Source organism: Gobio gobio (assembly GCF_949357685.1).
Source record: "Gobio gobio genome assembly, chromosome: 12".
Taxonomy (NCBI): Eukaryota; Metazoa; Chordata; class Actinopteri; order Cypriniformes; family Gobionidae; genus Gobio; species Gobio gobio.
This window is the reverse complement of record NC_137105.1, coordinates 7,438,158-7,459,883: the sequence shown is the minus strand read 5'-3', so window position 1 is coordinate 7,459,883 and position 21,726 is coordinate 7,438,158. Positions and strand designations below refer to the sequence as shown.

The 21,726-nt window shown below is 39.3% G+C and overlaps 2 protein-coding genes across 3 annotated transcripts in view; both read left to right on the top strand.

Moving 5' to 3' along the window:
* Positions 1 to 8,616, top strand: part of wdr26b (WD repeat domain 26b) — a 30,278-nt gene extending 21,662 nt beyond the window's left edge. Inside the window, exons 12-14 of the mRNA XM_079832054.1 lie at positions 1,188 to 1,317; positions 1,394 to 1,588; positions 6,150 to 8,616. Of these exons, the coding sequence (XP_079688180.1) occupies positions 1,188 to 1,317; positions 1,394 to 1,588; positions 6,150 to 6,175 (351 nt within the window). The 3' untranslated portion in view covers positions 6,176 to 8,616. The remainder of the gene's footprint in view (positions 1 to 1,187; positions 1,318 to 1,393; positions 1,589 to 6,149) is intronic.
* Positions 8,617 to 8,998: 382 nt separating this feature from the next.
* Positions 8,999 to 21,539, top strand: fez2b (fasciculation and elongation protein zeta 2b). 2 transcript variants are annotated; one of them, XM_079831898.1, is made up of 9 exons: positions 8,999 to 9,277; positions 10,344 to 10,452; positions 10,655 to 10,771; positions 11,275 to 11,416; positions 14,277 to 14,542; positions 14,883 to 14,949; positions 18,330 to 18,395; positions 18,506 to 18,533; positions 19,913 to 21,539. In XM_079831898.1, the coding sequence occupies exons 1-8, from the start codon at positions 9,051 to 9,053 to the stop codon at positions 18,514 to 18,516; spliced, it is 1,005 nt and encodes a 334-aa protein (XP_079688024.1). In that variant the 5' UTR covers positions 8,999 to 9,050; the 3' UTR covers positions 18,517 to 18,533; positions 19,913 to 21,539. The 2 variants fall into 2 exon arrangements, with proteins under 2 accessions (XP_079688024.1, XP_079688023.1); XM_079831897.1 differs by lacking the exon at positions 18,506 to 18,533.
* Positions 21,540 to 21,726: the final 187 nt, after the last annotated feature.

Sequence of the window (21,726 nt, the reverse complement as noted above, 5' to 3'; positions counted from 1 at the left end):
CAATTTTGAGAGTGGCATGGTTGTTGGTGCCAGACGGGCCGGTCTGAGTATTTCACAATCTGCTCAGTTACTGGGATTTTCACGCACAACCATTTCTAGGGTTTACAACGAATGGTGTGAAAAGGGAAAAACATGCAGTATGCGGCAGTCCTGTGGGCGAAAATGCCTTGTTGATGCTCGAGGTCAGAGGAGAATGGGCCGACTGATTCAAGCTGATAGAAGAGCAACTTTGACTGAAATAATTACTCGTTACAACTGAGGTATGCAGCAAAGCATTTGTGAAGCCACAACACGCACAACCTTGAGGCAGATGGGCTACAACAGCAGAAGACCCCACCGGGTTCCACTCATCTCCACTACAAATAGGAAGAAGAGGCTACAATTTGCACGAGCTCACCAAAATTGGACAGTTGAAGACTGGAAAAATGTTGCCTGGTCTGATGAGTCTCGATTTCTGTTGAGACATTCAGATGGTAGAGTCAGAATTTGGCGTAAACAGAATGAGAACATGGATCCATCATGCCTTGTTACCACTGTGCAGGCTGGTGGTGGTGGTGTAATGGTGTGGGGGATGTTTTCTTGGCACACTTTAGGCCCCTTAGTGCCAATTGGGCATCGTTTAAATCCCACGGCCTACCTGAGCATTGTTTCTGACCATGTCCATCCCTTTATGACCACCATGTGCCCATCCTCTGATGGCTACTTCCAGCAGGATAATGCACCATGCCACAAAGCTTGAATCATTTCAAATTGGTTTCTTGAACATGACAATGAGTTCAATGTACTAAAATGGCCCCCACAGTCACCTGATCTCAACCCAATAGAGCATCTTTGGGATGTGGTGGAACGGGAGCTTCGTGCCCTGGATGTGCATCCCACAAATCTCCATCAACTGCAAGATGCTATCCTATCAATATGGGCCAACATTTCTAAAGAATGCTTTCAGCACCTTGTTGAATCAATGCCATGTAGAATTAAAGGCAGTTCTGAAGGCGAAAGGGGGTAAAACACAGTATTAGTATGGTGTTCCTAATAATCCTTTAGGTGTGTGTGTGTGTGTGTGTGTGTATATATATACATACATCTTTAAATTGTGATGTTTTACTGATGTTTGGTGTTTGTAGATGAATGTGCCTTGGGTCATGTCTCAGTGTGTCTTAACCAAATCTCATGTGTTTTTATCTCAGGGCGTTCATCTCTGGGACCTTCAGGACCGTGTGTTGGTCAGGAAGTACCAGGGTGTGACACAGGGTTTCTACACCATTCACTCCTGCTTCGGTGGACACAACGAGGATTTCATCGCTAGCGGCAGTGAAGGTAATTTTGTTTATTCCTCTACTTATTTGCTCAGGTGTTTCCAATGAGTCTGGCTCAATCTCGCTCTGTCTCTCAGATCATAAGGTTTATATTTGGCACAAGCGCAGTGAGCTGCCGATCGTGGAGTTGACGGGACACACGCGCACAGTGAACTGTGTCAGCTGGAACCCGTGTATTCCCAGTCTTATGGCCAGCGCTTCTGACGACGGCACAGTCCGTATCTGGGGACCCGCACCCTTCCTGGACGCACAAGAGCTGGGCGGCCTCAATGGTACAGACTTACTATCCAATCGCAGAACATACAGGAAGTGTAATTACACTGCTATTTGATGCACAAGCAAAAAATGCTATCACTCTCCATAATACTTGACAAAAAAGACAGCAATAATCTGATTAAATGTAAGTTTCAATAACATTTACACACAAGTAAATAGGATTGACTTTGTGTAATACACATTCCTCATTTCAGCATATTAGTAAAAGATATTGTCATCTTAATTTTTTTAATCTTGCAGAAACCTGTCAACTTTTCAATCCAATACATATTTAATTGTTAAAATGTTTTTAATATATAATTATGAACAAATCATTATTATATTATTAAAATATATTTTTCAGATTTTTTATTTAAAGAAAGTTCTCATTGTTTTTGAAAATATTGTTACATTTTTATTATAGCAATGCAATAAAATCTCACCCTACATTTTTCCCTCTTATTGAATGTCCTGTTTCATATTGAATTGCATTGTTACAGAAGTAAAATACTTTTTTGTAAATCTGTATCTTTTTATGTTGACTTTAAGCATTGCATGAGCTAACTTTTCTGGAACAGAAGCCGTGTTTTGTGACACGCAGTATTTCTGATGCTGTTCTTTATGTTGACTGGGACTTACAAAAGCCATTATGCTGTCAAACAGGTTCTTAACCGTCTTGTTGTGACTGAAGCTTTTTACTAATGAATAATACTTCTGTTTAGTCATAATTTAACAAGTATTTTGTTAGTACACTCTGTTAACTTTAAAAACCGGTCTGGAGTAAATATAAAATAATTATGAATTAAGATTTGCTTCAGTTGTAAACTGTTAAATGAACTAGCATTCAAAAGTTTGGGGTTGGTTTTTTGAAAAGTCTGGAAAGAAGAGAGCTGAGTATGGAAACATATTTGCATTTCCAGACTATTGCTCCTATTTAGTTTTCTATAATAGACAATTAAGAATTTGATGGAAATTAAATTTATACAAGAAGTCTGTTTTCATGGCAGCTGTTTAGTGACTGTCAAACACAATGTTTTGGGTTTCTTCTCACAATAGCACAGTATTACAGAGCCTCTTAAAGGACCTTTGCAAAAAAAAATATACACACTTCTCATTGCGCATGAGAAACCATAAAATTTGGCATATACTGTAGGACAATGCACACTGAGTCACCTATTGCACCATCAGCCCATTTCACGGTGTGGTTTCTTGGCTGCCACAGAGCATGCGTTTAAACAGACCTAAGGCCTAACGAAAGCCATATTTAACCCTTTTTTTTATAGTAGCAGTCTTTTTTTATAGACCCTTGAACTTGGCAAATAGGACAATGCACACAGCTGTATTGTGCCATCCGCCCATTTCTTATCTTGGCTTCTACACCATCACAGAGGATGCGTTAAATTGGACATTAGGCCTTGATATTAGAAGTACTACCCTAAGGAAAGCTGAATTTTGAAAAAACTCTATTCATTTCTGTGCATCCTTGCTTTTGTTATCTTCATAGTAAGATGGCAGTGACACACAAAGGAAATAGGTTAGTGTGTGTGTGTGTGTGTGTGTGTGTGTGTGTGTGTGTGTGTGTGTGTGTGTGTGTGTGTGTGTGTGTGTGTGTGTGTGTGTGTGTGTGTGTGTGTGTGTGTGTGTGTGTGTGTGTGTGTGTGTGTGTGTGTATAAAATATATATATAAATATATATACACCCACCCAAAATGCCCATTTGTCGATTATCCTTGCAAGCACAGTTAAATGAAGCCTTACATTTTTTTTATTTTTTTAGAGGCTCTGTATGTTATCACTTCGAGAAAATCAATGAGAAAAAAAAAACCCTGAGGAAATATTTACAGATGACTGTACTATATACCAAATATAAAGCTTAAAATAATGCATTTATGTTAAATATGGTCTGAAAATCTACAGAGATGTTTGGAAATTTGATATGGGAAAAAAGTATAGGAACCCTAAAATAAATTTTTTCTGTTTGAATATATTTTAAAATGTAATTTATTCCTGTGATCAAAGCTAAATTTTCAGCATCATTACTCCAGACTTCAGTGTCACATGATCCTTCAGAAATCATTCTAATATGATGATTTGCTGCTCAAGAAACATTTCTGATCAGTCGAAATCAGCTGTGCATCTTAAAGTGCCCCTATTATGGATTTTTGAAAATTACCTTTCATGTAGTGTGTGTAACAGTTCTAAGTGAATGAAAACTTCCTGCTAAGTTTTAAATCTGAAAGTGCACCGTATATAAAGTTATTGTCTCTCAAAAGTAAGAGTCGACTCTGAGTCAATTAAACAAACATTTTTTGCCGTTTCGTAGTGACGTCAAGACGAAACATTAGCACATTGCCTGTCCACTTATTGCATGTGCAGACACCAGGGAAAACTTGAACCACCTCACACTGCAGCGGATGCTGGATAGCTTCATGTCGAGAAGACTCTGTGCTCTACAATGTGTTTATTGTGTTTTATATTGTGTTATCTGGCATCTGGCTAACTCACGTTATTACGGTCTTACTGAAATACTACTGTAAATCAGCTGTGGGCCACTATCACCTAAAACTGTATCTATTAATGCAGATGGTCTGTCATTCTTACTACTTTGAGTAAAGATAAAGGATGGAGCAAGATTTGTTTTGCAAACTTTAATGCTCCATCAGTCATTCACGTTAGTGCTCGGCTAACGTATGCACAGTTATTGATACAGTTTCCTCGTGCACCACAATAAATTAGAAACACACACACGGGTTTGTTGATGGACGCACACTTGTTAATGCTGATGGTGAGGAATTACAGTTGAAACCTCTCATAATATACCTCAAACTGAGTAGCATCACTGAGAAACGTCCTGCTCAAGGTTTCAGGATGAATAACTAGTTCTTCCAATGTTTCGTCATCGATTCGGACTTGCGCTGGGATTGATGTAAAATCAATGTCATTGTTTCTGTCTTTACAGTGTGTACAAACGCTGAGCTTTTGGAAGCCTCTGGACGGAGCTGTAGTTCAGTTATGGAAATGGGCGGTAGACCAATCACACAGACTGGGCCATCTGACCAATCAGAGCAGAGTAGCTGGGGGAAAGGAGGGATTTAGAGAGAATGATTCATCCATCGAGTCGTTTGAGAATCAATGAACATTGTGGTGATGTGCAATGTACACTCACCTAAAGGATTATTAGGAACACCATACTAATACTGTGTTTGACCCCCTTTCGCCTTCAGAACTGCCTTAATTCTACGTGGCATTGATTCAACAATGTGCTGAAAGCATTCTTTAGAAATGTTGGCCCATATTGATAGGATAGCATCTTGCAGTTGATGGAGATTTGTGGGATGCACATCCAGGGCACGAAGCTCCCGTTCCACCACATCCCAAAGATGCTCTATTGGGTTAAGATCAGGTGACTGTGGGGGCCATTTTAGTACAGTGAACTCATTGTCATGTTCAAGAAACCAATTTGAAATGATTCGAGCTTTGTGACATGGTGCATTATCCTGCTGGAAGTAGCCATCAGAGGATGGTGGTCATAAAGGGATGGACATGGTCAGAAACAATGCTCAGGTAGGCCGTGGGATTTAAACGATGCCCAATTGGCACTAAGGGGCCTAAAGTGTGCCAAGAAAACATCCCCCACACCATTACACCACCACCACCAGCCTGCACAGTGGTAACAAGGCATGATGGATCCATGTTCTCATTCTGTTTACGCCAAATTCTGACTCTACCATCTGAATGTCTCAACAGAAATCGAGACTCATCAGACCAGGCAACATTTTTCAACTGTCAAATTTGGTGAGCTTGTGCAAATTGTAGCCTCTTTTTCCTATTTCCCGGTGGGGTCTTCTGCTGTTGTAGCCCATCCACCTCAAGGTTGTGAGTGTTGTGGCTTCACAAATGCTTTGCTGCATACCTCAGTTGTAACGAGTAATTATTTCAGTCAGAGTTGCTCTTCTATCAGCTTGAATCAGTCGGCCCATTCTCCTCTGACCTCTAGCATCAACAAGGCATTTTCGCCCACAGGACTGCCGCATACTGGATGTTTTTCCCTTTTCACACCATTCTTTGTAAACCCTAGAAATGGTTGTGCGTGAAAATCCCAGTAACTGAGCAGATTGTGAAATACTCAGACCGGCCCGTCTGGCACCAACAACCATGCCACGCTCAAAATTTCTTAAATCACCTTTCTCATTCAGTTTGGAGTTCAGGAGATTGTCTTGACCAGGACCACACCCCTAAATGCATTGAAGCAACTGCCATGTGATTGGTTGATTAGATAATTGCATTAATGAGAAATTGAACAGGTGTTCCTAATAATCCTTTAGGTGAGTGTATATTATGAGAAAATGAAGCAGTTTTTTGACCTTTGATGCATGTAAAGCACCTCCAGAACTAAATTAGGAAACTTTAAAATGGCATAATCGGAGCACTTTAATATTTTTGATGAATTGAAAGTTCGAAAGAACAGCATTTATTTGAAACCAAAAATATTTTGTCATTTATAATTGTCTGTACTGTCACATGATCAATTTAATGAGTAAAAGTCTTACAATCACATGTCGATCTCTCATTTTCTCAGAGAGTTGCAGCAGTATGGACAGTTGATGGCAGCCCTGGAACAGACGGCTTCTTATCACAAGAAATATGCGAAGTCCAACAGAGAAAAACCCGATTACAGCATTGCCCTCCTCCACAACGACACACACAAGAGTGCAAACGCGAAAGAGATTCAGAGCCTCGCTTTCAGGAGCCCGGAGGCAGCAGAGACCCCTGACGCTGACCTGCCTCCATAGGGACCCGCTTCCATAACGACGGATCTGATCTCTTTCCCTCCACGGGATTCCCGTTTCCACATTATAACCCCTACATTAGGCCTGAAGACAAGATCCCCCACCCCCGCCCCCCCAAATCCCCATCAGGCTCGAGCGTCGAGGTGGGCGACCAATGTTCGGCCGGGTGTATAAACTCACACTCAATGTTTTTCTCTCGCTCTCAATCCTCCAGCAGCGAAGGACAAAACACTTTTTTTTAAAAGAAATACTAGTCCTAGCAAATCTCTTTTGTTCCTTTAGCAGTTGATCAGCTTGGGCTTTAGTGTTGATGATGGAGTGCTGTAGTTTTTTTTTTTTAATCTTTCAGAACACAAATCCATTTGTTTCCACCGGGCCCACGTCACGCATCAGCAGGGGTCAGAGGTCACGTTCTGATCTCCGAGTGTTCGACTCAAGTTCTGCTTCGGCCTCCCTCCTGTAGCACAGTGTGTGTGAGTGTTCAAATGTGCCTGAAGTTGGTGTAAGTTCGCATGTGGCACTGTTTTCACACCAGCGTGAGTGTGTCCCCTGTTTAGCTGTATTAATCATTTTAACAGAATCTGATCGAAGCCCCAGAGACCTTCATCTGTGGAACAAAAACTTGAGAACCATTTTGTATCTTTGTTTTTTTTTGTTTTTTAAAGAAAGCTATTAGCAAAGTTCCTTGTTTTCACCACTTACCTTAGAGGTGGCGTTCAGGAGAGAGACTTTTGTCATATTAGTTCGGAAAAAATTGAACGGAAACGTGACTTTGAGAGCGAAACGGCCGTTCTTCTTACACAGAACGTGCGTGAAAACGCGCCGACAGCTTTAAACAGAAAACAGATACTGTGACACTCAAACTGTCAATCAGATATTCGGCTCCCGATGAGGAGTTTGTGGCGTATAAATGACCTATGCAGCAACATTTGAGCTGAGAGCCCCGATATAATGTTTCTTGCAGCAGCCATACCAGCATTAAAATAAACCGTCTCCGACCGCACTACATATCCACAACCATTTCATCCACACGAAAGCTCTGCCTGTATGTTAGACGAATTAAATCCACACGATCTGAACTGTTTACACCAAATATCGAGCATTTGAGTCCCCCTTTTTGGAGAGAAATAAATATTTGCTATGGACTGATATTAAATGTTTGAAAAGAAATGCTTTTCTGCCTGTTTTTATGGAAGTTTTTGTTACTTTTTTGGTTTACCAATATTTTTTTTTTTTTTTTTTTTTTTTGGTTGACTTTATCTCTGTATCATTATATTAAACTATAACCAGATACATTGTCTCCTCTTTTTTTAAGCTTTTATTTAAGCATTATTAGCATTCTTTCCATTTAAAAATATATATTACTACATTAATCATGTGCTTTCCGCAGTCATAAGATGGTGCTATACGCTCCGGCCTTTGCCTCGCAGGTGGAAGTTCAAATGGATATCCAGATTATTTCACAATATTTTCTAAACTTGCATCAAACACTTTATTATAGTAAGATTTTTAAGGGTTCACCCTCGCCAACTTTATGAATCTTAGCTTGAAATTCGTTATAAAAGCAATTGTTTGAGAGCAATTCATGGATGAGTTTGATCCAATGATTATTTCAGTTATTAAAGATTTGTAAAATGGATTTTGATATAGAACGGCTTCATTGAAATCTCTTTGAATTGCCCAGAAACATCTGCCTGTTTTGGTTTTCATTGAATTTTGCCTGTTTACTTGAGGACCATTTTGTGCCATAAGCAAATAAAAATCGAATAAAATCTCAACAATAATTGGTTGCTGCTTGGACCAGGCTGATGCTTGTGCACTGTGACGCATCTTTGCTGTTGATTTAGCTGATCTGAGAACACTTTCTCTGGCTTTTCCTCATTGTTTTAAAGAACTAAAAACAAGCCTGCTCATTACAGCAGTAGACATACTATTAATGCATTTGATGATGATGATGATGGGGGTTGTATTGTGTATTAAGTGTATTGTTACTCTTGTACGGCGGGGCTTGTGTTCTCTACAGTACTAACCATATGCAAGAGGGTCTCTCTTTTCCAGCTAACTGCAGGTGTGTTGCTCTCATGTTTGACTGTGAATCAGGTGTGTGAGAGGTTTTCGTCATAACTGCTCCTGTACGAAGGGCATCCATTTGCATTAAATGTGTTATTTCAAAAGTGATTGTACTGTTTTGTATTGTTGTGTAGGAAATGTTATGTATGCATATTTTCAATAAAGCATTCAGGGTTTTGAAACATAATGAAGCATTTCACATTGAACTGCATGGGTCATCAAGAAAAAACCTTTACGGGATATTTGGTTACGTAGACCACTACGAAAAATACTGTGGTGGTTCCATGGTATAGTAATATTATCAGATGGTAATCCCATCCATATACAATGGTACTATAATGTAGACTACTTCAAGAAAACTTTTTTTTTTTTTACATTATCACCATTAAGAAACATTATTTTATTAACTGTAGTTATTATTATTTTTTTTTTAAAGATTTGATTAGGTTTCTACGTTGGTGTATTTTCAACTATTATAAAAAATATATTCTACAAAAAATAAAATATCAAAAAAGCTGCTTTGATTACGCGTGTTTGCGTGGCACCGTCGCCCCGCCCCTCCGTCGTTTAGCGCTAGAGTGCGCGCGCGCGTACTCTGTGTCCCGTCGTCCGCCACAGTCATGGCGGCCCCGGTCGCTCCGCTCGATGAAGACTGGGAGGATTTTAACGAATTCAAAGCGGCCGATCCGACCACCAGCTGGACCGCGGCACCGGAGAATTCACCGCAGATCCAAAGCTTCGCATCCTTCGACGAGGCGCTGAGCGCGAGCTTCCCTCACTCCAGCAGCGCGTGCACGAGCGTCTCTGTGCGCGCCGTGAGTGAGCCCGAGCTGTTGCGCGATGACGAGTGAGTGACAAAAATACACTCAAAATAGTGTTATAAACGTGAAATATGTAATATATAATTAGTTTATATAAATATACTCGCTGTCGTTTTATTTACTTAACTCCATGTTGAGGAGAATTAGTGGTCAGGTTTGAGGTTACTGGCTGTGATTCTTTATTTACACAAAAATAAAGTAAGTTAACCGGTTTTTTTACCATGGTAACTTAGTAACGTTACCATGATATTCTTGAAAATACCTCGAAGTACCAATTTTGTTCGAGTCGTACCTTTTTTGTAAAGGTAGGATCTGTCACAATTTAAAAAAGTTGAATCTTACAGTTTTTTTTTTTAAATAAAGTAAACATTAGTAACAATATATAAGTTACATGTTCTAAGATGAACAACACTAACTAGACTGAAGCAGCTTATGTTTACTTGATTATCCATGCATCATTTTATTTGGAAAAATTCAGAAATTATTTTTTATTTTATGAAAATCACATCAAATGTGAGCATCAAATATGAAACATTAGGCTTTTTATGAACGTTTATTTGTTCATCTCTTAATCATCATTGTGTTGCTTTATGTGTTTTCCCCCACAATAAAAACTACAGAGCTTTGATCAACAAATAAGCATTTAAATACCATCTTACTAAGACATATTATTTGGATATTTACATGCATTTTAAGCAAATAGTCTGCTATATTATTATAAAGGTCCCTTATTTACATTACAAGCTGTCAGAATTGTGTCTTACTTTTTGGGCATAAAAATAACATTACGCCAAATTGCTCATTTTTGCTCAGTTCAGTCTGAACAAAATGTAGATGTGTGAGCTCCATATTCTCACTATATGAGCCATAAAACTCTGATGTATCAAATATGATATAAAACGCATATGAAAACCCTTTTATAATTTGTCTAAAGGTTCAATAAACTCATTCCATTAAAAAGATATGTATATTTTTTCTTACTATCATTTCATACGTTTTAGAAAGCAGTAACCTGCATATGTGAACCTTATGATGAGCGGTTGTAGATACTGTCTGTCGCATTTATTCTTCTGTTTTCTTGATATTTCACAGGATATGGAATGCTCTTACGGAGAACTACGGCAACGTGATGCCAGTGGACTGGAAAACCTCTCACACTCGTTCACTACACCTGCCCACACTGAACCTCCGACCTCAGGAGGTGAGATCTGTCCATCCATTCACCTTTCCTTTCAGTCAGAGCAGACAGAGCTCACACTGACTGTGTGTGTGTGTGTGTGTGTGTGTGTGTGTGTGTGTGTGTGTGTGTGTGTGTGTGTGTGTGTGTGTGTGTGTGTGTGTGTGTGTGTGTGTGTGTGTGTGTGTGTGTGTGTGTGTGTGTGTGTGTGTGTGTGTGTGTTTAGACGGTGGAGGTCTGTAATCTTGACGTGTCTGATGACGAGGAGCTCCGGGATCAGATGGACATGCACACGATCATCATCTCCTGTGTGAACGAGGAGCCGCTGTTTACTGCAGAACAGGTATACACACTCAAAACCTTATTGAGATTATATTAGAAAGGGTGCAATTATAATTTCCATGTGATATTTGCTATACCTTTACAATGATCCTCATAGAAACCCATTTACAGCAGTAGATTTGAAGCAAAACATTGTTTATTGAGCCTTTCGAATAGTTTCAGTTTCAAATTCAGAGAGAATTTGAATTGGCCTCATATCTGATGAAGTTTGCTTCATTGATTCTGTTATTTTCCTGTTTGTCATTGTGAAGCTGCTTTAAAGCAATCTGTATTGTATAAACCGCTATATAAATAGAGGTGACTTGACATGACAGATGTAGTCAAACCTGTTTACTAATCTCCATAACCTGTGTGTGTGTGTGTGTGTGTGTGTGTGTGTGTGTGTGTGTGTGTGTGTGTGTGTGTGTGTGTGTGTGTGTGTGTGTGTGTGTGTGTGTGTGTGTGTGTGTGTGTGTGTGTGTGTGTGTGTGTGTGTGTGTGTGTGTGTGTGTGTGTGTTAATCAGGTGATAGAGGAGATTGAAGAGATCATGCAGGAGTCTCCAGATGACGAGGAACATGGGAGTTCATCACAGTTTGACCTCTCCATGATGTCGCATGAGTTGCACACACTCACACACTCTACATCCAGCAGCAGCTGCGAGGAACGTAAGTTAATGCATGTGTGTATTCACAACTTCTTTGTCAGCCGAACCCTTTTCACCTAAAAAATTATGTATACCTCCTGAGATTTTAAGTTAATATTTCAATATTTTAACTTTGCATTTGCATGTTCATGGATCTCTGATATCGGTTAATGGCCACAGGGCATGCAGGAAAACAAATAAAATATTTAATATTTTTAGTTAGGGTTTTATTTTTGTATTATTTGTTTTCATTTTGCGTTTTTATGATTTGAATTTTTAATTCTATTTTAATCAACTTACAAGGTCTAGGTTGGGAACCCTTCATTAGATGATTGGGTGTGTGATTATTTTATGTGTTAAAGGCCTGTGCACACCGGGACAATTTTCAAGCGCACTCTTATCGTCATCGTTTTTCAAGACTTTTTTCGACGTGCCTCTGTGTTCACACCCAAGCGATCAGGAATGAGAGTATAATTCCTAACCATATCGCCCTAGAAAATCGCAACTTTTCATTTTCTTAGAACTTAGTACACGATGCAACTACAGAAGAGTCAAGTTTTAAATAGGAAAAATATCGAAACTCTTTGGTCATTTTTGAGCGAGATGCTAACGGTCTAATCAGATTCAATGATCGATGCTAAGCTATGCTAAAAGTTCTACCGTCAGACCCGGAGATCGGCTGAATGGATTCGAAGACGGTAAAACTCAAGTGTTTAACTCTAGGGGAGTTGGAAAATTAGCCTATTTTCAAAAAAAAGTGGAGTGTTCCTTTAATGATGCACCAAAATTTGGGCCCCTGATCATTTTCGGCCGAAATTTTCAGTTTTGACTGAAGTGGTTTTGAGAGCCTTAATCATTGACCGAAACAGAGACGTTTAATTATTGCTTCTCCAGTGACGCATTTTGACTGTTCAGCGCTGTTGATGCATGAACAAAACATTAAAGGGGTGATGAATTGAGAAATCAACTTTCCTTTGAGCCTTTGGTTTATAAAAGTTCATTGTGATATAAGAAGATCCTGTAAGTTTCGGAGCTGAAAACTTCCTTGTTAGTCAAAAAAAAGCTTTTATTGACACCAGAGCCCAGAAAACGCTCGATCTCAGAATATGTTGACGATTGACGTCATAGAATGCAGAAGCGCCGCCTCAAGCCCATCCACCGACTCGTGGAGCTAAGAGGATCGCGCTACTGAGCAATAAACTTGCTCGTTTGTTCGCTTCATTTCACCGCGGAATCGATTGTAAACAAGACACAGGTCGAGACTAGATTTACAGACAAATTGAGATTAAAACACAATGCTGTGCCTTCTATATTGAATCCGACAGGAACGGTGCAACACACTTATGTGAGTAAAACATGTTTTAGTATTGCATTGTTACAGATGGTTTGATATCTATTGATTACATACAGTGTTGGGGAGTAGTTAACTACAAGTAACTTGTAGCTTGTCAAACTACAGTTTCAGAGTAGCTTCCCCAACACTAATTACATATCTTAGCACGCTGTCAAAGGCTGAATAATCCTTTATTTGAGGTGTTATTGGTTCATTTGTGATCAGACTCGGACTTGAAACGTTATGGGCCAGGGCTCGCAAAGCCCAACGTCCCAGGGCTATGTGTTTTTCAGGCAGGCTACCAAAACGTATAACCGGCCTGCCGACGGGCTATCTTAAATAGTAAAATAACATTCCTTTCTTGCGCGTACGCGTGCATGTGTGTGTACGGGTCACGGTTATTCACCGATAAGGCCGGCCAAGTATTAAAAAATAACATTCCAACCAATCGCGGGTGGATGAGAGATGAATCATTGTGTTTGTTTGACAAAGATATTTTGCGAGTCCTGTGAGCGTTTCCCCAGACGCTTTCGGGGAGCTGAAGCTCATTAAATATGCAAATCTTATCCAATCCTAGCCATGGGCGTTTACTTCCAAGTCTTCAGGGCGGCACGCCCATCAAAACCAAGCGTTTCCTCTGAGAGCCTCAAAACCCAGGCAGAAAATAGCCTATTACTTATTCATTATGATGTTTCTGAATGTAAAAACCACGCAAACGTCATAAGTTGACCTGAGACAACAGTATAAAAAAATTTACTGGATGGCATGAAGAACTGCAGAGAAACACCGATACATATTATCAGAACATTTAATACTTTTATATCAATGCATTAAATATTAAAATTAAATATTATATATTACACACATACATATATATATCAGGGCTGTCGATGTAATGCATTATGGGAAAAAAATTTAATGACTCAATGGCCCTGTCCCAAATGGCACACTTCAAGTGCACTTTCGTTCTTGTGGACTTACAATGGCCGCAGCGTGCGCATGTCCGTTATGTCCACGAGACCTCATCCAGTTCATGACCCCTTTAAACATTTGAACCGCACCTGACATCCAGTAATCACAATAAGCTTTGTATTGATTACAGTTTCTACATGAAAATCTTAAAACACTGTTTATTTCAATCATATCTTGTTCAGTTGTATTTATTTGTTCTTTTTTAATTACTGAGTTTTTACTTGCCTTGTATAATGCTTGAAATGTATATTAGTTAGGCTAGTTGTTTTTGAAATGGTGTTTTTAAACCATAGGCAAAAGTTTAACTTGGCATACTTTGTGTATATATTATCATAGTACTTTTTGTGGCAGTATGAACTGGTATATTCTAGTTTATTTTGCTGAAATGGAAACTGTTCAAGTACATTTTGAGCTCTGCTATGTTGGAAGTTCACATATCTTTTATATCTCAGACAGAACTGGAGTGTTGAAATGAGGGTGTTATGAAATAAAGGTGCTGTAGAAATGGAGATTAGCTTGTGTCTGTTTTTGAATGACTGCAGACTTTTTATGAACAGCCGTTGCATCTCTATTTCAGGGTTGCGTGGTCTGTGTGTGTCTGAGCTGCTGGAGCGTCTTGAGGAGGTGGAGCGACAGATCCGTGGTTTCTCGGAGGAGCTGATCGATCAGCTGGCAGTGAGGGAGGAGCTGGACTATGAGAAGGAGGTGAAGAACACGTTCATCTCGGCACTCATCAACGTGCAGAACCGACAGAAAGAGCATCGAGAGCTGCTGAAGAAAAAGAGGAAGATAAAGACCACAGGAGGAGTGCAGAGATCCGACCGCTCGCATGTGCCAGGAACTGTAAGGATGATCATTACTAACACATTAGCAAGCCCACACAAAATCCACAGATTTCTGTAGGACTGGAACATTGTCAAAGATCCACAGAATCCCACACCTGTCAAATGTCCAAACTAATTTCATAATGTGTTCATATATCAATATTACTGCAGCTTCCTTTTACACATTTCACCTTGTTTATTTAGGGGAAATTTACTGATGTTTCTCTGAAATTGGTGCAGAGAATGTTTAAAATAAAAAAAAGTTTGACTCCCAGATGTTAAACATATGTTTGTCCAATAATTATTTTAATTTTTTGTATCTATAAAATATACATTTGACCACTTTTTTTTTGTCTCAGTATTTGACGACGGTGATCCCGTATGACAGAGCACCGTCTGTAGAAGACCTGCAGATCCTGACCAAGAGTGAGTGAATACATGTGCAATTTAAATATATGTGTGTGTGTATATTAGTGCTGGGAATCGATTAAAAAAAATGATGCATCATCTAACGCTAGGCAAAAATGGATATAAAAACGGACGCTGCGTTATTTGCATTAAATATTTTTAATGCGTTAAGCTGAAAGAATTAATCGCCAGCGTTAACACGTTAATTTGCCCAGCCCTAGTGTAATAATAAATAAAATAAAAGGGCTGAGAAATTGCACGTTACAAATTAATTGCACATCAAATTTGGCTGAGAAATCACCCCCAAAATATAATTTAAAGTCATTATTTTGTTAAATGATAAAAGCATCAAATAGGCATTACAAAAAGTAGCTTTACAGAAAAAATATTTTATTTGATTCAACATAGAATTTATTACACAAACTTTAAGTTGGTTTTTTTTAATCAATTTTATTAAAGAGCACCTATCATGGAATTTTGAAATTTACCTTTCATGTAGTGTGTAACATAGATCTAAGTGAACAAAAACATCCTGCAAAGTTTGAAATATGACAGTGCACCGTATATATAGTTATTTTCTTTCAAAAGTAAGAGTCGACTCTGAGTCATTTTTAAGAATCGTTAGAAGACCGAAGCTTTTTCTCTGACTAGATGACGTCAACTTGTCAAGTTATTTGAATACGATACGCCCACTTATTGCGCTCCAAGACCCCAGTGAAAACTAGAAAACATCATGGCGACGAGACGCTGTGTTCTGAAGTGCGACTCAAAAGCAAACTTTTTTCATCTGCCCAAGGATGAGCATTTGAAGACTAAGTGGCTTGAAGACAAACCATACATCGTCGCGATTGTGTGTTTATTAGTCTTCAAATTAGGGCTGCAACGACGCGTCGACGTCGTCGATGACGTCGACTACGAAAATACGTCGACGTGCGTGAAATGCGTCGACGCGTCGGCGGCACATTATTTACGTTCTAGAATGGAACAGAAGATCTAGAATAATGGCGGCTTCTGCTCCCGGGCATAGTGAAAATGATCATTTATCATATAAAGCCAGACCGCGACATTCAAAAGTGTGGGAGTACTTTAAACAGAAGCCGAATAAAACTGTGCTTTGTTCGCTCTGTAACGCCGGTTTCACACTGCACGCGGTGGCAGAGCAGAAGCTGTGCGCGTGGAGAGCGGGAGCTTTCACACTGCCAGTCAGTGTTGCCAAGTCCGCTTTTTTTCCCGCGGAATTGGGCTACTTCTACACTGTTGCCGCGGGCTGTGTCTCATGTCCGCGGGTTGAAGCAAAAAAACACACATATTTAACCCCCCGAACGCGATGTTTACCAGAGAACCTCCCCGAAACGCGATTGGGCTTGTTTTGGGCTAGTTTTGAGTAACGAATGGGTGGGTTTTGTTGTGTAAACCTGGCAACCCTGCTGCCAATGTTCTCTCGCGCAGCTGAACAGTGGCGCGTGTATTGCAACAGACGGTCACATTTTCCGGGGTTCTTCTCCGACCCCAGTACTTATTATGGGCTGCATATATCTCCTGTTAATGCGACCTGGTTCCCCTCTGTCTCAAACACATATGCATAATAACATGCTGTATATAGGTAGTTTGCATGATTAAAGTAACATTAAAGTTAAGATATGCCTCTAGCTTTAATCATTTAAATGTGTCTTTGAAGTTTGGGCAAAAACTTCTGGCAGCTTTAGTCGTTGTTTATGCACATGTATCTTCAAAATAGACGACTAGTTAAACATTACAACTATGCTGAAAGCTCCAGTATGTGAACCTTTTGCAGATAAATACAAGTGCATTTTCGTTTACTTTTGACACAAATCAATAAGTGAATCATACTCAACTACTATAGTAAACAACTTTTCCTAATTAGGCCTACTCTGTATACATTTTATGATGAATAGTATCATTATATATTATGTTTAAAAAGCTTCTTGTGTTCATATATTTCATTATAAAATGGCATACTATGTTCACTACCCTTCCTGAAATACAATTAATATTGTCATCATTCATTGATTTCAAATAATATACAAATTCACTACCCTCTTTGAAATACAATAATCAGTAAAAAAGAATAATAAGATTAATCTGGAAAAATAATCGTTAGATTAGTCGACTAATCGAAAAAATAATCGTTAGATTAGTCGACAGAAAAAATAATCGTTAGTTGCAGCTCTACTTCAAATGCATGTTTCGCAATCTCAGGAAGCTTTTATTATGGACTTCTATTATGGCACATGGTATCTTCTTCGTCTGTCTGTACTATATATGGACTACATGTGCACAGAGCGCCCTCCGGCTGCCAGGATGAATTGAAAACAACACATAAGAGACATCTGTGCATTTTGAGGAAGTATTGAATAAAAAATACTCCTCTGTTTAGAAATTTGACACAGACATATGAGAATCTATCAATATGTCTCCTCATCTGCACACTTTTGAACTAAAAGCCCTGAGGGATGTTGATTTGTCGCGAGTCTTCGTGAGGAGAATAGAGGAGGTTTTTTTATGAATGAAATCAGCTGAGGCTCATATTACAATCAAACGGTACTGACGCGGTTTTCATATTCATAACTCCTGACACATATTAACAAATTACTGTCAATATAAGACTTTGATGGGCGTTCCGTTTCCGAAAATATCTGCACAGACTATACCAATAACAACTGACTGGGTCATCGGACTAATCTCCGCAGATTAGCGTCACGTAAAGGCGGGGTTTTGAAAAGTGAATCACTAAAGGAATCATTTGAGAATCGCTGTCAAAACAGGTAAAAATAAATGCATATTATAAGAAAACTAAAGTCTTTTTTGTCATTGCATGCATGCAAAACTGTTGTTGGGGACTTCTAAAACAATATTTGGAACATTTTAAATGCCATAATAGGTGCTCTTTAAATATAATCTAAATAAGAAACTAAAACTGCCCTGTCCCAAATGGCACCCTAAACCCTCACGGTCTTCCTCTGAGTCCGCACTTTCACGACGTAATGCCGCTCTGACGGGAAGAAGTCCTCAGCGCAACCCACACCAGTGCAGGCTCGGCAGAAGTGCGCATCGAGGGCGCATATGAACCTCAAAGGGGCCGCTCGTGCACACCCTTCTGAGACCTAAAATGACAAATGGACCACCCTGCGGTCTCGTGGACATAACGGACATGCGCACGCTGCGGCCATTGTAAGTCCACAAGAACGAAAGTGCACTTGAAGTGTGCCATTTGGGACAGGGCCATTGAGTCATTCAATTTTTTTCCCATAATGCATTACATCGACAGCCCTGATATATATGTATGTGTGTAATATATAATATTTAATTTTAATATTTAATGCATTGATATAAAAGTATTAAATGTTCTGATAATATGTATCGGTGTTTCTCTGCAGTTCTTCATGCCATGCGTGAGGACAGTGACACGGTTCCTGCTCTTCTGACCGACTACATCCTCAAAGGTATCAGACACCTGAAACACTCCTCAATCTCCATCACTGTCAGTCTGAACCTCATTGATCTTGTGTGTGTTTTATGTTTTATTTTTGCTCTTGCTGCATTTGACCTTTAGCACTGGTGTGAGATATCAGCAGACAGAGGTGTGTTGATTTCATATAACACTAATTATATTGACTAAAGAGAAAAAAATACAAAAAATTGTATTTATATCATTTGTCATTCATTCCAAATGAGGACATCCACAAAGGGAGATTTTATCAGATTTTCCTCACTTCTGCAGATAATTTTTTCCTAGACTGTATCCAAGTTAACACACCCATATGTGAGGAATATGTTTTTGTTGTGTGTGTATGTGTGTATGTGTGTATATGTGTATGTGTATGTGTGTGGTGTTTGTTGTCTCCTCTGTCGGCAGCCATATCACCCTGTAACCAAAGACTGGTTCCCCACTGAAGCTAAGCAGGGTTGAGCCTGGTCAGCACCTGGATGGGAGACCAACTGGGAAAACCAGGTTTCTGCTGGAAGAGGTGTTAGTGAGGCCAGCAGGGGGCGCTCACCCTGTGGCCTGTGTGGGTCCTAACACCCCAGTAAAGTGATGGGGACACTACACTGTAACAAGCACCGTCCTTCGGATGAGACGTTAAACCGAGGTCCTGACTCTCTGTGGTCAGTAAAAATCCCAGGATGTCCTTCGGAAAAAGAGTAGGGGTGTAACCCCGGCATCCTGGCCAAATTTGCCCATTGGCCTCTGTCCATCATGGCCTCCTCATCATCCCCATATACTGATTGGCTTCATCACTCTGTCTCCTCTCCACCAATCAGCTGGTGTGTGGTGGGCGTTCTGGGGCAATATGGCTGCCGTCACGTCATCCAGGTGGTGCTACACATTGGTGGTGGCTGAGGAGATTCCCCCCTTTTACATGTAAAGCGCTTTGAGTACCCAGAAAAGCGCTATATAATTGTAACAAATTATTATTATTCTGTGCTGTGACCGTAAATATTATTTGTCTCTTATGGAAATTAATACAATATACAACAATACAGTATACGCTACTGTTCAGAATCTGCCAGAAGTCTATTCTGCTCACCAAGGCTGCATTTATTTGATCAAAAATACAGTAATATTGTGAAATATTATTACAGTTTAAACTAACAAGTAAAATTGTAAAATGTAATTTATTCCTGTGATCAAAGCTGAATATTCAGCATCATTACTCCAGTCTTCAGTGTCACATGATCCTTCAGAAATCATTCTGATATGAGGATTTGCTGCTCAGGAAACATTTCTGATTATTATAAATGTTGAAAACAGTTTAATACTTTTTTTTGTGGATACTGTGATACATTTCCACAGGATTCTTTGATGAATAGAAAGTTCAAAATAACAGCGTCTTTACTGTCACTTTGGATCAATTTCATGCATCCTCAAGGAATACAAGTATTTGAACCCCAACCTTTTAAATGCTAGTGTAATATATTAGGCTTTTACTAACTCATCCAATCATGTCTGTTGTTTCAGTGTTGTGTCCCACATAAGAGTGTCCGGAGAAGATAACCAGCTGATATCATTGGACATCTGATCGTCTCTCCAGATGATGTTCTCCTCTAATAATGCACAGAATTTACCCCGCCAGTGGCATTTATTTCTCCGTCTGAATGTGTAGATGTTATTGTGTGCGAGCTTGAGGGCAGTATTTAGTTTATTTCTTAATGCAGTTCATATTTCAGTCATGCTCGACCAGAATCGACTAGTTTCCTCTATTCTAGTTGATCTTCTTTCATCACAGTGCAGCTGTCGTAACTCCTGCATGTTTGCATCATATTCACATGAGTTTGTTGTAGTGCAGAGAGTAATCTCTTCTGATCTTTCCGTTAGATGAAATGACATTTCAGGAAGCCTTGAGCTGCTGGTGGCTTTATGATTTGAAAGCGAACTTTCCAGCAAAGGCAGTCAAAATGATTAGTGTAGGTCATTTATGCTAGCTGTTAAATCATATCAGTGCAGGCACAGCTGAACAGATTCAGTGGTACTTTATTGATAAACAACAGAATAATATTAATAATGTTTCATTTCATTGCCATTTACTAGATCGTCTTTGTTCTGTTTGGCCAGCTTTAGGGTTTGTGCTTCTAACATCTCTGACAGTATTAATATTCAGATGATGAGGAGTGAACGGCACATGTATTTGCTCCCAGTTGAAGTGAAATCTGTGATGATGAGGATGTGAGATATCAGCAGTGGCAGAAGGACAAGGTATGAAGAGCTAAAACACTCATAAAGAGAGAAACACGTCTGTCTGTCTTCACCGAGGTCCTTTAACAAGATTTTAGTTTTATTAGTCTTTGTTGAAACCGGACGGAGGTGATATTTTTGTTGTTTTGTTGATGGTTTATTTCGACTTCCCACAGATGCACAGCCTTAAAGGATTATTTCACTCAAAAATAGAAATCTGTCATTGTGTCGTTCCAAACCTTTATTTCTTATAAAGGTCCTTACAGATCGTGTGCCATATTCCAAAACGTCTGAAGTCATTTGACAGCTCTTCATCTTTGTGTTCCACAAAAGAAAGGCATACGGGTTTGGAGCGACATTTTCTGAGTGAACTAGTCCTTTAAACTCGGGTAGCAATTTCTACCTGTGAGGACAAAGCATCTCGCGTCTCGGTCTAAATCTGCGGGGGAGACCTATCAACACTTCCAGGATGTGTTCATTTGTTTCATCAGTTCTTTAATGTCACAGATGAACATGCATCCTCGCATTAAAAGGGTCGATGTTGATTTCATGTCCGTAAAATATTCAGAGCGAAGAAGTCGTTGCACGCACTTTCAATTGATCTAAAAGGGAATGATTTTGCAGAACACGACATTTGCATAAAAAAAAAAACTACAGCTCTTGTTTGTGTCGTCAGGTTGTCGTGGCCTGATTCTGAGAAACATTAGCAGTGCACAGTAAATCAGGGTACACGTACTATAGTAACTAGAGATTATATATTTATACAAGCAATAATGAAACGCTGCCTTTTTGAATGCATGAAATTTTGTACCTTATTTTTAATGCAACATTAATGGTCCTTTTGAATTAGTATTTTATAATGCATTGTATGTAGCAGGGCAGTTTTCAAATAAACGCATCTGTTCTGTTCATCAAACCTGCTGTGCGTTTGTCTTTCAGTGCCAGATTCAAGAAAATGTTTCCAAATTTATTTTTGATATATCCAGTTGTATAATATCCTCATGGGGTTGCTTGTCTAATGCAACACATTTATCTTTACACTCTAAATCTTAATAATTTTGTCCATTATCCCTTTTTTTTAAGTAGCATGCATGATTAAG